The following is a 15,515-nucleotide window of genomic DNA, read 5'->3' as shown; positions in this document are numbered from 1 at the left end:
AGATAGAGTTGTGTGTAGCTATTTTTTTTTTTTATTTTACTGCTCATTAATTCTACTCTGTATTAACAATTGGAAAGAAACCCTCAAGAAACATGCATGGAAATACTGTAATTGTAATACAGGCTTTATGGTCACAAGGAAAACCTTCCTATTTTAAAGTAATCCAGTTACGTCTCTCTTGGTTTGGCCAGTGGATATTTGTTAGAGTTAAGCCCTCTCTTAATGTTCAAATAGCTCAAGCTTTGCAAATTTGACTCTTTTCGTTACAGGGTAAGAGAGATTCCCCAACTCACACCCTCAGAATACCAGGACTATTTTACAATTCTGTGTGTTCTCATAACTAGGTAAAATGACCACTTCTGTCCTAGTAAGCATGTTCCCAAAGGGAGAAGGAAGGAGAATAAAATTTAGGGAGGAAGACACCATGCACATCCATGCCACCAACCGGTGAAACTGGCCCAGAGTTTATACTCTATTAAAATCAACTTTTACATACCTAAAGGTAAAAAACAGATTGTAAAGCTTTGTGATTTCTCCAGAAGTGACAGAGAGAAGTAATTTTTTTGTCCTCCCAAGCATTTCCCTACAATACTGGCAATATCCCAACATCAGCTGTATCGTAAGAATCTAGAGAGACAGCTAACTACAAGCGAGACTTGCCTATTTTCACCAGCAACTAGTAAGTATGCTACTCAGCAGAAAATACCAAGATTCTGGATTTTAGGAAGTCATTTAAGTTGTATAAGATGTTATTGCTATCACACTAAGATAAAGTATTAATAATACTTTAAAAATAATCTTATTATTCAGTTTAGCACCTGAGAGTAAAAATAAAAAGCAAATCTGGCAGATTCCTGAGGCATCCTTTTTAAGCAAGTGATTCAAATACCAGTTCATAAGCAATGATGATCACAGCACCATGCAATCCATGACGTTTAGCAAATATTTTAAACATGAAAAGTTGACTTCCCTTAAAGGTAACAGTGTACAAGCAACTGAAGAGTGGCATTTATTTCTCACTATCATGCAACCTCAGTATAAATTTTAAAATAATCAGTCAAATTAAATGATGATGATGTGATGGGCGGAGAACATTTTTGAGAATTAGGAGGACCTTAAAAGCAGAAAGTTACACTGTGATCATCACTTGCTGTAAAACATTACAGTGGCTGAAATAATCCTAATCCTTACCTTCTGCGGCATCTCTACAGAACATTTGTATCAATTGTGTATTTAGAAATTAATTTTAATTTAAGTAATATCTTTTACCTCCCCAAACCCCAAACACGTGGGGAAAAAGAAAAACAAGCCAAGGCAGCAAGCTATCAGACTATTTTAGAAGATAGCAAGAGGCAGGAAATAAGAGAAGGCCACTATTTCTCCATCTTTACAGGGAAAAAAATGACAGAATTTTAGCTAAGCTTTCTGCCTACACCTATTTATATTTTTGTTTACTAGAAAATGAAGCAGCATCACAGCAGAAAAGTTTCATTTCTCTGCTTCAGTTGGTCTCTAATAACAATAATCAAGAATCCCAAACACATCTTTCGAGAGATTTACAAAATAACGTAAGCTTGCAAAGTTGAGAGTATGTTAAGACAGAGAAAAGACGTTAAAAGAGTGAAATAAAAATTACAGCAAGGATATTGCAAGGAAAACATTCAGCAAAAATCTCAACTACCTACTTCAAAGACAAGTGGGGAAACCAGAAAGGAAATCCGCCATAATAGCCTGATAATCACCTTAGTTTCAAAGTTTAAAACTAAGCACAGGCAGATTAACCTATAAACAGACAACACGGATAGAGGCAAGACAGGCCCAATTTAAAAAGAATGCATTCTGTGCAAAGACATCATGAACTGGGCTAATATATATACCAAGCCCTGAATCAGGATTACTAGGAAAGAGGTATCAAACGTTAAAAGTTTGAAGAAAGGCGATTTACACACTTATGTAGTAAAACCTTTTGTCTAACATGCAAGTTAAGGCCTTCTCAAGAAACAGAGGGAAAGGAGTCTGAAAAACAATTCCAAGCAGCGAGATGTAGCTCAGGATGTGTACATGACTGGGCAAGTATGCATCATAAAACATTATTCCCTCTTTACATAAGTATAGAAACATTTGCCACAGAAAAGCATTCCCTGTAAAACTTGGAGCTATCTGAAAGCCAACCGGTTTTCACGTTGAAAACAAAACACAACAGTTGAGCGTCAGCTCCCCATAGGTCGTGACAAATTACGGCCTGTTACCTTTAAAGTTCTTGATCACTAATTTCTTAGCAGAGCCAGGTTTACTGTTGGCGAAACTGGAAACAGTAGAGGAGGCAGCTTTGGTCAGGCCATTTGCATGGTGCCCCACAGCCACTGATGAAATTAAAAGGCTTTTATTTTTGAGCTGCTGTTGGTGCTGCTGTTGAGAAGAGGCAGCAGGAGAGGAGGAGGAAGAAGACTCTTCAGCCATCTTCACATCGAGTCCAATAAAATCCACGGAGTCCTCAAAGCGGAGCTTCTTCTGGAGGTGATGGTTAGAGGAGGCGACCCCTGAGGAGGAGCACGAGGAGGTGGTGATGACAGAGGAAGATGATGAAGAGGTGTTTTTGGAAGGAGAAGAGGCGCAGGAAGAAATGGAATCAAATTCTTCTCTTTCAGAATTGCTGTTGCTGCTGTTATTTAACTTTCTCTTCTTGCAGGAGGAGCTGCTGCTGGTATTACCATCAGTGGCAGGTCTGACCTCCTGGGCTGCAGCTGGGGGGTTGGGGGAAGAGAAACCTGTGGGAAACATGAACACACAGAAGTGAACAGGCTGAGGGGCATCAAATCCTTGTGGTGTGACAAAGAGAGAGAGAGAGAGAGAGAGTTTGAGAGTCAGTCTCTGTTTGGTGTCTCTCGGGGGGGGGGGGGGCGTCTTTCAACTCCTCTCTCTCATCAGTGGAGTCCTTCCGTGTTCCCTCTCCTTCGCCGCCTTCTTTCTCGGAGGAATCACTTTCTCTCCTCTCTTCCCCTTCTCTTTATTACTTTGTTTCTTCTCGCAGTTTGTCTCTGCTTTCCTGCTTTTACTCCTTTCTCAGCGGAGCGTCTCCGTGCCTGCCTCTCGCCACCCACCAGTTTCTTTCAATTCTTCTCTCCAACGCCAGTAATTCCCCCACGGCTGCCCGCTCCCCTCCTGCTCCGGCCGCCTCGTCTCCGCCGAGCAGCAGCGGGGAGGGCTGAGCGCGGCTCTCCCTCACGCCTCAGCTCCAGCCCCCTCGCCCCACACGCCTCCCACTCCCTCGCCGCCGCCCGGCCCGCTCTTCCCCCCCCCGCGGCCCGCTCTCCTCGGGCTCCCGCCTCCCCCCTCTCTGCCTCCTGCTCGCGTTTCCTGAGGGGGGGGGGGGACACGGCCCGGCCCGGGGCTTGTTATTGTCAATACACGGCAGAGAGGGAGCCTAAAGATGGCGGCACATCCGGTCGCCGTGCATGCTGGGGCGCGGCCGCCCGGAAGCGCGGCCGGGCAGCCCGAGTAGGCGGCGGGCCCCACCTCCGGTTCGGCCGGGCCCGGCCCGGCGGCCCTGCCCGCGCGCCCTGCTCCCGCCACCGGCGGCCGCCCTCCCCCCCCGCCACCACCCCCCCCACCCCCGCTCCTTTCCGCTGCCCTCTGACCTACCGGAAGTGATCATGGTTGCCGGCCGCTCCGAACGGCCGCTCTCGTTATTCCCCCCCCCGCCTCCCGCGCCGGCGCAAGGCGCGTCGTGCCGGGCAGGGGGCGTGGCCGCCGCCTTCCGCGTGGCGGGAGCGCGGAGAGGGCGGGGCTTGTCCCTCGTCGCGCCCCGTAGCGTCCCCTCAGGCCGGCCGGCCGGCCCCGGGCCGCCCCGGTGCCCGGTGCGGCGGGGCAGAGCCCGCGGGGGACGCGTAGGAAGCCCAAGTCCTGCTTGTCGGTCGCCGCGCGGGCCTCCGGCTGAGGTAAATGTGGTGTAAAAGCGGGTTTAAGTGGGACTCGGACGGGGCTGCCCCGCCGGGAGCCTGCCGGCGAGCTGCAGGCTTCGGCCCGTCAGCTTATTTTGGAAGTGGTTTTTTCTTACGTTTATTTACAAACAATTCATTTAGCGTCAGCTTTTTGAGAGGGTTCTAATAGAGACGGGCGTGCGTTGGGCTAAAGCCTAGGGTCGTTGCTTCTTGGCGTTTGTTGTAACGTTTGGAAGCAAAACCAGAAATCGTGGACCTTTGGTGGCTCTTTTTTGATGCTGGCTGGTATCTGTTACCAACGGAAATGTGAACTCTCCAAGAGCGTTGTTACGATTCAGTCACCGGTGAGAAATAGCTGCAGAAAAAGGAACAAAACAAGGGATGAGGTTTTGTTCCAGAAGAGACCCTCCGAGGACCTCAGCCAAGAGCTTACACCTGCCTTCCTGACAGCAGAGCTCCTTGGGGGAAGGCTCTTGGCAGTTCTGTGTTTGATAGAAAAAGACACGCTAACCTGTCTTGACAGAAACTGTGGTTCCTGGAGATATGAATGTAACTTTACTGAGGTTTTTCTGGAGCGTATTTTCTGTCTGAGTAACTGGCGGAGGGCTCCTGAGGCCTGAAGTGTAATGCTACTGATGTGTAGAAAAGTACTTTTTCCAGATTAAAAAAACATACAAAGTTTCAGTCTGTTTCTGACTGGCTTGAGAACAGGTTGTATAGTTCCCAGGTACTAATAAGTTACATTCCAAGTCAGACGTAACAGAAATGAACAGCTTTGCTAAGTAAATAAAATTATATGATTACGCTGTCTGGTTTTCCTCTGTTCCCAGTAACTGTCATGTTCACTTAAGGCAAATTAGGCAAGAGGTGTAGAGATGTAAGAGATCTTAAATTTCTACAGATCCTTGGTTTGTGAAAATGATTGGCTTTATACAAGAGGAGACATAAGTAAGTGTCCCTTTTCCTGGAGGAGCGGGAGGGTTTTCCTCTCCATGCAGTCATTCAGGTGGGGAAGAGTCAGTGACTGGGTCCCATCAGTCAGAACACGCAGCTCCTGACCAGCCATGGTCTGGGATACATGGGAGAGCAGGTGAAGGTAAGGTAAAGTGCTGGGGAGCCAGGAGGAAGCCAGGTGCAATGGATTTTGCCCTTTTCCCACTGAAATGTGTGTGGGGAGAGATTCTAAATCCTTTCTATTTAGCATATGATCCCGAGGGGTGGTTTCTGTTGGGGCTGGAGGGGTTGTAAAGCTATTTGCTGGATGCGCCTCTTGCTTTGTCCATCTTATCCAGGTACCATGCTTTTAAAATTTTGTTACTTAAAAGTGACACTGCAACCAGAGCAAATGTCTCCAGCTTTTTGGTGGTGAGGCTGAACAATAATACTGAGAGCTATATTACGAAATTCCAGTCTAGGTGCTCGGAGCCTTCTTCAAAAATCCTTTGTACGAGCAAATTTAGATCGGGCAAGCAGTTAGCTGGCCTTGCAGTCTTTGTAGCTACACCAACAAAAAGCATTTGGAAGAGAAGATGAAGATGTTGAGATGAAGATGTCAAGGTTAGCTCGGCCTTGACCGGAGCCAGTGGTCCAAGTGCTTTAAGGTAGCAGAAAAATGGCGGTAAGAGCTCCCTCTCGACAGATGCTATTTTTGAAAATCAGGAACTAATCTTGCTGTTTTAGGCTAGCATGAAACCAGTGGTTCAGGTGGTTTCAGTGAGATGTGCCATATTTATCAGGGGTTATCGAGGGTAAAAGTTTACCTTATGTTTCTAACATTCGAGGTGGGAGTATAATGAATTTTTTGCTACAGTTTTTAAAAATGTGAGCACACCTGCAAGGATTGTTTACTTGGCAAAGTATTATTTAATAGAAGTTATTCTGAAGAGCACAAAAAAGGTATGGAATAGTTTGTTGGCGTGATAAACTGTTCTCACTTTCTAATCTGGGCATGAGCAATGCCGCTGTGTTTCAGTTAAAATGGAATTCTTGATTAGAGCTTAGTATTTTTAGTGATGCTACAAAGTAGGTGGAGGTGGCGTTCATGACTTAAATGCCTGAATATTTATATAATGCCATAGTTCATTCCTGTCCTTTTTAAAAGTTATTAGTGTGTTCCTGACTCTGCATTTCACTATTTGAATAAATGATACCATGCATAAAGGCTTGATTTTGCTTTGTATGACTGATGTAACTCTTAGGTATTAGGTTTTGATTAGTTGTTATAGTATGAAAGCTGATTAATTTGTTTCGTATGGAAAAAAGAACTTGGTAGCATAAATGATGACCTGGCCTTTTATGTCCTCCCCCTTCTCCCCTTTATGCCAGTGGTAGCGTTTCCATTACTCTAAAAAGAAACAGGGCGGTCACCTCTATGTGTGCTTATATAGCAGCTACCTGCCTAAAGAACAAAACCATGGATGTCTGCCCTAAAAAAGAGTTAAAAAGCAGTAAGCTAAATTCCCTCTATCTACGTTTTTCTACTAATGCCCACAATTACTGCAGCCGCCACCAAGCAAAACCTAATTTGATCCCGATAAACACTATGGAGCATGATCGTCTTCGCCAGAACCCATCTCTCTGTCTGGCAGTTGAGACCTTTGCTGCAAGCCACATTTCTTCTGCTCCTTCTCCACCCTGAAGTATGTGGCACCGCCAATTCCCTGGCCGGCTCCAGTATCTGCTGTTTGCCAAGAAACCTCTCCCCCCCGCCTTTTTTTTTTCCCCAGAATGCTGTAGACAGGATCTTGTGTCCCGTTCTGAAACTGGTGGGAGGACAGCTCCTGCTTTGCTGGTGTGAAGGCGGCTGCGTTTTTTCCCGTTAAACGTATTTTGTGTTTAAACGATGTTAGTAGTTACTAGCGCTTTTTCTTTTGAAGGATTTATTTTAATGAAAAGTGATATATTACCTGGGAAAACAGAGCCGTGTCTGCAACTAACTAGCACCTAGTTCTTGGGAAAGCGGAACGAAGCCGCTCTTGCGCAGCGGGCCGTGGTTCGGCAGAAGAGCGGGCCGAAGATGGTAAAATGAGGTCACTTCTCACCCCGCGCCCTGTCTGCGGGCCTGCTCTGGCAAACCTGGGTTTTACGTACGCCTTGAAAAAACGACTGGGAAAATGTCTTTCATCCACCTGAATCCTTCGAAGCGCTTGTGCTGGTTTTAAGAGACGACTTCGGTTTATGGAGTGGCGGTTCGTCCTTCCCGGCCCTTTTGTAGTTCAGAACGACGTCACGTTGTTCGCAGTCAGCAGCACGAGACTGGCAATGCCGCACCAAACCGGAGGGGAGCGATAAGAAGGACCGGAATGCCGCTCGGCAGCCGTCCCGGGGCTCGCTGGCCCTGACCGGAGCGGCCCGGCCCGGCCCGGCCCCGCCGCCGCCCTGGCCCCCGGGCCCTGCGCGCCGCCCGTGCGCATGCGCCGAGGCCACCGCAGCGCCCTCTGGGAGTTGTAGTCCCCGCCCGCCCCGGTGATGCTCGGCGCGTTGCGTTGTTATGGAGCGGCGCGACAGGCCGTAAAGCGTGCGGCGTCTTCCGGCTGGCGCGGAGGGGAGGGCCGGGAGCCTCGTGTGAGGGAGCGCGGAGGCTGTGGGTGCCCGCGCCGCCGCCCGCCGGCCCCACGCCCTCGTCCGCCCGGCGCCCACCGCCCCCAGGATGTTCAAGAAGTGAGTGGGGCCGCGGGAAAGCGGGGAGGGGTTGGGGGAAAGCGGGGCCGGGGCGGGCCCGGCGTTCGGCCCTGCCGGCCCGGCCTCAGCGCGGCACCGGCACGGCTAGGCCCCGCTCGGGGGCTGGGGCTGGGGCCGGGGCCGGGGGGGAGGCAGCGCGGGAGCGGCCGGCCCCGCTCCCCGCCGGCAGCTCCGGCCTCCCCGGGACGCGCCTTCAGCCCGCGGGGGAGCGCCCGCCCCGCAGCCGTCGGCTTTGCCTTCGGGCGCGCTGGCCTGGGCCGTTCGGGCGCTTGGTTGTTACAGAGGAAAAAACCTAAAAAGTAAGCCGGGTCATTAACTCGTCTGAACTTTGGGGTAGTGCAAAGCGCAGTTCGTACGTCTGCGGTAAAGGTAAATACGTCTGAACAGGCTGTAGGCGTTAGTGTTACCAGCAAAGTCTGCTCTACGAGTTGAGTGAGATAATGCTGCGTGCGAAGGTGTATCTGTGAGACTAAAAGCATGTTTCATGGATGTACGCAAAGTTTAGGGGCAAAGACAGCCTACTAGTGGCGACCCCCCGGCCTTCCCCCAGCCCAGTGTTCCCAGAGGACAAACCGAAGCCTCATAAAATCCTAGATTTGAAAGTTGGACAGATGCGGTACCGCTAAGGTTTTACAGCAAGTTCATAAGCATTTCCAAACAATGCTGCTGAGATACGGCGTCTTTTGGGCAGCAAATTGTGCATTTCTGAAATGCTTTCACTCACTTGGCAGATTTGATGAAAAGGAGAATGTATCAAACTGCATCCAGCTGAAGACTTCAGTTATTAAAGGTATTAAGAATCAACTGATAGACCAGTTTCCTGTCATTGAACCATGGCTAAACCAAATTATGCCAAAGAAAGACCCAGTCAAAATAGTAAGATGGTAAGTTTCTTTTCTCTTAAACTTTGCTTCTGAGGTGCTAGGATTGCTTCCTTTATACGTTTGTTTTATGTAGTAGATGAACCCACTGTTTTTGAAAAGCATCTATCATTTCTTAATAGGTAATAGTCCATGTTCTGGCCAAACCAGAAAGTTTGCGTGTGCTCGTCCCACTCTTGAAGGCATGCTAGTAGGATGTGTGAGGAAAACAAAAATGCTGCCTAGTAGTGAATGTGCAGTATATTCAGGGACTCTCCAGGGATCAGCCTGTTGTTGAAGGGAAACATTCAGCTTTATGGATATGGAAGCTCAAACTTGTCTGGATAGCTTTTAGTAGCATTTTTTTACTATTTTTGGGGCTTTTTATATATATTATCTGGACTATTGTCTTTTTTTTTTAAATAGAGGGTAGTGTATTTTTGCTGATTCCTTCTCCTTGTCCACTCTTTGTACTGTGTTTAAAAAACCCCCAAAGAAATGCAGTTTGTGACCAGCTGGATATTTGTCTGTAGATTTTTTTTTTCTTTTTTTTCTTTCTTGTTTTTTAAAGGTGAAGGAAGTGTGCAGGAGGCCAGTGTTGAAGAACAAGCCATTAAAAAAATAATAGTTTTAAGTTTTCTTGCTAATTGGCTTGCTTAATTCTCAGATGCCAAGATAGACCAGACTCTGTGAAGTGAAATACTTCATTTAAATTATAAAAGGGTTAAGTAGCTATTGGAATAATCTTTTTTTGATCTTGCAGTCATGAACACATAGAAATCCTCACTGTGAATGGGGAGTTGCTGTTCTTCAGACAAAGAGAAGGGATTTTTTACCCAACGCTAAGGTTGCTTCACAAATGTAAGTTTGTTGGGGGTGGTAGTGGTGGGGAGAGAGGGGTGAGCGCGTGATTCCACAGGACTTCTGTAGAACTGAATTAAAAAGAACTTAGTACTTACGTGCATATGCACATATATATATGTTCCACAATAGATCTTAAAGATATAGCATACCTTCTCAACTGTAATTTATTGCTTTGCTGTATTAGGTGCCTATATGGGTTGCTTCCCCCATAATTACTGTAATGCTCTTTGTTAAGCAACCTGAGCTTTGATTTCTAAGAATTAAATTGTGCAAAGCTCTGCAAAAAATCTTGAGGGAGGTTTCCCTAGGACAGAGATCTAAATTTCCTGTTGTTGGTCCCTATCATTGTTCTTTCAAGTCTTCCTTTAAACCCTTTTTGCTTCCTTCCAAATACTTGTAGGTTCTTACTAGAAAAATATTCTTTAATCATGAGTTTAATGCTGTAATGTATTCTTGTCTCTTGTAACAATTTATGCTGCATGCTTTTTACTTCTTACAATTTACTCTCACGTTATTTTTCTTGTTGTTCTCACTGTTCTGCTTGATTGTGTTACTCTCATTTGGATGAGTGTAGGTGTCCCTAAAAATGTTATTCGGTCAAATCTCAGTGTTTGCAATACTTCAAGAAGGTGTGTGCACTTGAAGGGTGGCTTGGAGAGCTGACAGCCTTCATGAATTTTGTCCATCTTTGCCTTTTTTTGTCCTGTTAACGTTGAACTGTTTCTTTTTCATGTAAGAGGTTATACATATAATTTGAGGGATTTAAGGCCCCTTGGTCTTAAGAGCTCTTAGTATATGGGCACTTGCATGATTGTTTTCACCAGGGGAACTTGTTAAAATTGTTACTCAGTATATGAGTATGCAGGATGCATAGGCCTAGTGTTGGATTACCCTTTGGTTTTTGGATAAAAGATGTGGTCTGGGAGAACAGTACTTGTGTCCTTTTGGGACAGTACAGCCCAGCAGGAGCTCCGGTAATTGTTTCTCAAACTTCCTACCCTTGCAGCAGACTATATATCTAATTGCCCCATCTAAACCGACTTGATAACGAGCTCTTCATGTTGTCATCGTGTTAATTGTAATGCTCTATCTTTCCCCTCCTAGACCCATTTATTCTACCACATCAGCAGGTTGATAAAGGCGCCATTAAATTTGTACTAAGTGGAGCTAATATAATGTGCCCTGGCCTGACGTCTCCTGGAGCAAAACTTTACCCTGCTGCCGTTGATACTGTTGTTGTATCCTTCTTTAATGATGAATTACTGCTTGCTGTGAGATGAGTTAAATTTCTGTTCTTGTGTTCTCAGATGATCATAATCTGAATTACTTTGGATTTTAATGGTATTTCATGGAATAACTAGTGTTCTGAAAAGAGCTGCAGAAGTTCAGATGTTATTTGGCAAGGTTAAAATGGTTCCTAATTTTTTTTTTTTGCTTACTGTGATGTTCCAAACCAAATGACGATTCCTGCTGTGCTGTTGGGTGGCATGCTGTTCATTAAGCTAATTGATAAGTGGAGCTCCTTTGTGATTTTATGCAGAACTGTAAAAACAGATGAGGCACAGTCTAATTTGTCCCCTGCCTCCTTAATCAATCTTGTATCTCTTTCAGTTATAGAAGAGTTTGCTCCTGTTCCTAGGGAATTTGGAAAGATGTTTAGGATCAGCTTTGCTGTAGTCAGGACTTGCTCTATGTGTCTGATGAAATTAGCATATGTAAAATGAGGAAAGTATGCTAATTCACTCCTGCTCGTGATATTACTGAGAAAGGAACCCTGAGTAAATACAGCATTAATAATACCAAGCTGTGGTGCTTTTGTTGTTAGTTAGATGCTGTACAGAAAGATCAGCTGTTAGCATCATGTGTTGCTAAGCTTTGAAAAGAACACGTCTGGTTTCAGTACTTCTGGTTTTCTTTAGATGTGTCTCAATTCTTCTGTACCTTGGAATCTAAAATGGCCCCGCAAACATGTGCAGTTTTGTTCCAGAAAGGGTGAGGCTGTCATCTCTCAGTGTTAGGCACAAAGGAAGAAATGGAGTGTAGTGCCGGGAGATCTTTTTCTGTAATTGCTGTTTGAAGTTCATAAATACATGCTTTGTTCTACACACTGTGATTCAATTGTTAAATGCAGTGCATTGTTTTGCTTATCTTCAAGAGCTAGAGCTCTAGAATTACTAAAAGGGTAAAAGTTCAACATGGGATTTTGAAACTTTTTGGAAAGTTGTTTCCTCATATTGCTTTTACTTTTCTGAAATAGTTTTAAAAAAATCTGTTTTCCTTAGTGGCAATTTGTAGGCAATAATGGCAGAGGGAAAACAACATGCATTATGTGTGGGAGTAATGAAGATGTCAGCTGAGGACATGTAAGTGTTTTAAAAATTGAAATATAACCTGTCCCACGTCATTATTCCTGTGTTAGTTTGGAATATAAGCACTGTTGCAGCACATGTTGTTCAAGTACAGAATTTTTTAAGATTTCATTTTGTTGATTAATATTCAGGGAAAGTAGAGGAGGCAGGGAGTATCTTCCTGTTGTGGTTTAAGCTTGTACTTAAGCTTATATGCCAGGACACTTCCCTACTCACTTGTTTACCAAATGGAATCAAAATAGTTCTTTTCATGTGAATGCGGATTTTAAGATGCAGAACATCAGTGCTGCTGCTGAATGTTAGTATTTCTTGCTCTCTGATCATACTTTCTCAAAGATCTTGCTGAACAAAGAAGTGTTTGTATAGAGTACTTACTACCTGGGCTGGGCAAGAGATGTAATTTGGATTTGAGGGGGTTGAAAATGTTGAAGTGATTTTTTTTTTTTGTCTGCAGGGACAGCCGAGACTAAAGTCCTGCTGGTACTTGGCTGACCAGCTGGGCTTTCCTCTGTGGCCTTCGCTTTTTCTTTACCTTGTACCCACATGCAGCATTCCTGCTTTATGTGCTTACTAGCTTAGCTGAGCTTCTTCTGAAATGTAGAGGTCTGTTCAGGGGATAAACATCAACTGAAAACTCTTTGGGAAGGAAAAGAGACAGAAAACCCAAACGGATGTTAGTTGTTCTTAGCATTCAGATGGCGCTAAATTACAAGTAGCTAAACCACTTTGTCATTTTAAGTTCTGTAATGTCTTGCAGCAGGATGTAAGATGCACCCAGCAGGTTTGGGCTGTGTTGGTTCCAGCCCTGTCTAGCACTCAGGTGGGTAAGGAAGCTGATTTTGATGAAAACAAGTCATTCTTTCTTGTGGGGATAATTCTCAGCAGGATTATCTTACGAATTTCACTCTGTGATCCTAAGTTGTGATGGTGGCACAAGGGAGAGAGGTGGGAATGTGTTACGGGGGACAGGGATAGAGTGGGACTGCAGCAGTTTGGACCTGCTGTAGCTGTTGAGGAATTATATTCCTCAAGGTTCTTTGTAGTGCCTTCAAAAGACTCCAAGAGTAAGTAGAAAGAATAGCTACTTCTGTCCCAGTCCTAGATTTGCAGTGATCTGCTGCAATCACTGCAAACCAAGATTATCTGTATTCCTGATCCTAACTTCAAATTCAGCAGCCTTGCGGCTGAATATCCTGTTCCTGTGAGAAGCAATATGAACTGGGGAGGAAAATGAAACGATACTCATCTATACAGCCCGTTCGCATGTTTTTTTGTGTGATATTGTTTAAAGCAGAAAATTGTGAAACTATGATTTCAGTCACTTAGTGTGATTATGATCCATGATGTGTTAATGGAGTTAACATAGCAGTATTTTCCTTCCTGATTACCTTTGGACAAGTCGTATAAGTAATGGAACACTTAGTGTAAACACAGTAAATTATATTCTTCAGAGGAATGAGACTTGTTTTGAGTCCTCGAATGATGAGATTTTTCTTGTTTATTGTGACAAAACTAGATTTTTTCCATGGAATAATGTAGTGGAAAAAAGATTAACACCAATCCAATGCAGATGCAAAACCCAATCATTTTTAAAAGATGACATGACTCAAAAGATACAGAAGGATAGTATGTCTGTAACATGCTGCAAGTCCTTGGATCATAAATTCAGCATTTAAAATTCTTTATTAAGTGGGTAGATGTCCTGCAACTAGCAGTGAAGCAGCTCACCTGCATTTGATTGTGTCACTGGCACACTTGGAACCAGAACTTGTCAAATTCCATGTTCCAGCCATGTTACACCACCTCCTGTGCTAGGAGGGGGAGGGTCACTTAAAACTGCTGTGCTACTTTGATAGAGAAATGCTAAAATTAAGAATAGTAGCAGAAGTGTTGTCTGAAGAACTGCCTTCCACAAAGAAGTAGTTAAAAATATTGTGGAAGGTTGTTGACGAAACACGGAAGGCAAATATTGTCCTCTTATCATTCACCAGTGTGGGTACATGTAATAACAAATATTGTTTCTTGTCCACCTGCTGTTGAAGATTATGACTTTGTGGATGATAGCTTCTCCCCTTCCAGTTGACAAAGTTTGCATTTTCTACTTTAAATGTTGTATTTTGTACTGCTCTAATATTTAACCTAGCTAATACTTCTGTACCTTTTTCCTCCTCCTACAGTGAGAAGGTCAACAAAGGGATTGGTATCGAAAATATCCACTATTTAAATGATGGCCTTTGGCATATGAAGACATACAAGTGAAACAAAAGGAACTGTGTTACTCCAAAGGAATGCACTTAGATTAAATGTGGACTGCTTTGTAATTCCTTGTTTTTAATGTGACTGAATGTACAAATTACTTTGTTCTGTGGCTATGCTAAATAAATCAAGTGAATGCGAAAGTACTGTTAGGCTACAATAGTTTTCTAGATTTCTTTTTATTGCAGTTCTTTTGTTTTGTCTTAAACCGAAGTCTTCAGTGACTGAAGATATCTGATGGAAAGATCCTGCATGGACTGTGAGTAGACTATTGCAAACAAAAAGGAGGAAAAAGCCAAGAAATGTTTACATTTTTATGCTCTTCTAAAAGAGTAATATAAAGCGTATGTGAAATATAATTAATACGGTTTATAAAACCTCTGAAACATTTCAGATTTTTTTCTTCTGATTAACATCTTGTTAGTCTACCTGTGTCTTGAATGTGGAGAAATCAGGTTTTTTGACATTTATTTTTAACTTAATTTATTAACAGCATTAACTTCAGTATTTTACTTAAGGAGTTTCTCTTTTTAATATGCATTTATCTGTATAGGATTTATGAATTTAAGACTGGTATGTGGACTAGAAATCCTTTTATGCTAGTTCATATCTGAAGAATATATATATGTTCAAATTTCTACCTGCCAACACTGTTTGATATCGCTTTCCTTATAGTGGAGTTTATAGTAATGGTGGGCATACTCCGGATGGAGTGTGTGCCAACTTGGTGCCTGATGCTCTACTCCCTGTTTGCCGCCTTATTGTAGGAGCAGAAACAAAATCACTGTTTAACAAAGTCATGATAGCAAAACATGGTTATCAGTGTAGCCAGGAGCGACTTCTTCAGGTGGAACTTCGAAAGAGATCTCAGCTTGTGCACACTGCCACATACATGTACATCTACAGAACGGGTTAAAGAGCATTGTGTATTTGTCTGCATAATCCGACTCTTTGTTCAGCAACTGCATACCCAAAGCTATGCCTATGGAAAACAGCCTGTGCCATGGAACCATTTAATAAACCAAGGAAACTTTAAGGTCTACCACTCCTAACTCTGTCCTGGAAGCATTTATTAATATTTCAAGTCTCTGTTCTAACACTTGTCTTTTATAATGGGAGAACCTAATTTTGTATGCAAGTGCCTTGTCTCAGTGCTGTTCTGCATGTTTGGTTTCCCCACCCTGGGACCTTTACAGAAGATAGTGGCAGAGGTGTTCTCCATCTGATTCTGAAGTCAAATTAAGACATGGGAGATGGAATGTGTTACCTAGTATGTGCTACTTTTAAATTTCTCCTGTAAAATGATTTACAGGGTTGTATTTCTGAAAATCACAGGGTAAATCTGAAACTATTTATTAATGTAGGAAGACAAAAATGAAGGTGATTATTATTAGAGCAGCGTTGCAGAAAAAAGTTTGATCAAACCTCAACCTTCCCTTCAGAATGCTAATGGACATTTTAATGTATCTTAAAGACTCCGCTTTAAATGTACTAATTTCTTGGTAGTGCTATGGGGAATCGGTTTGTGCTTCAGTGGTTCTTTT

At 43.8% G+C, this 15,515-nt stretch overlaps 2 protein-coding genes across 5 annotated transcripts in view; one reads left to right on the top strand and one right to left on the bottom strand.

Moving 5' to 3' along the window:
- CUL4B (cullin 4B) overlaps nt 1–3,748 on the bottom strand; it is a 28,244-nt gene extending 24,496 nt beyond the window's left edge. The window contains exons 1-2 of one of the 3 annotated variants that reach the window (XM_052814056.1): nt 3,643–3,748; nt 2,250–2,768 (exon numbers count right to left, since the gene is read on the bottom strand). In XM_052814056.1, coding sequence (XP_052670016.1) covers nt 2,250–2,768; nt 3,643–3,655 — 532 coding nt within the window. In that variant the 5' untranslated portion in view covers nt 3,656–3,748. Of the gene's footprint in view, nt 1–2,249; nt 3,521–3,642 lie in introns of those variants that run through there. The other 2 variants (XR_008239209.1, XM_052814057.1) reach the window with 2 other exon arrangements.
- A 3,706-nt stretch (nt 3,749–7,454) lies between these two features.
- On the top strand, nt 7,455–15,023 carry MCTS1 (MCTS1 re-initiation and release factor). 2 transcript variants are annotated; one of them, XM_052814063.1, is made up of 6 exons: nt 7,455–7,601; nt 8,354–8,506; nt 9,246–9,343; nt 10,451–10,584; nt 11,642–11,709; nt 13,893–15,023. In XM_052814063.1, exons 1-6 carry the CDS (start codon nt 7,591–7,593, stop codon nt 13,972–13,974), a joined length of 546 nt encoding a protein of 181 aa, XP_052670023.1. In that variant the 5' UTR covers nt 7,455–7,590; the 3' UTR covers nt 13,975–15,023. The 2 variants fall into 2 exon arrangements, with proteins under 2 accessions (XP_052670023.1, XP_052670022.1); XM_052814062.1 differs by lacking the exon at nt 7,455–7,601 and having other exon boundaries at nt 8,268–8,506.
- Nucleotides 15,024–15,515: the final 492 nt, after the last annotated feature.

Source organism: Harpia harpyja, chromosome 18, assembly GCF_026419915.1.
Source record: "Harpia harpyja isolate bHarHar1 chromosome 18, bHarHar1 primary haplotype, whole genome shotgun sequence".
Taxonomy (NCBI): domain Eukaryota; kingdom Metazoa; phylum Chordata; class Aves; order Accipitriformes; family Accipitridae; genus Harpia; species Harpia harpyja.
The sequence above is the reverse complement of the archived record's forward strand: the minus strand, read 5'-3'. Positions and strand labels throughout refer to the sequence as shown.

Coding starts and splice junctions, on each gene's coding strand:
- MCTS1 (XM_052814062.1), top strand. CDS start 8,283: ATGCTGCTGAGATACGGCGTCTTTTGGGCAGCAAATTGTGCATTTCTG. Junction 8,507..9,245: donor CCAGTCAAAATAGTAAGATG/GTAAGTTTCTTT, acceptor TTGATCTTGCAG/TCATGAACACATAGAAATCC. Junction 9,344..10,450: donor GCTAAGGTTGCTTCACAAAT/GTAAGTTTGTTG, acceptor TTCCCCTCCTAG/ACCCATTTATTCTACCACAT.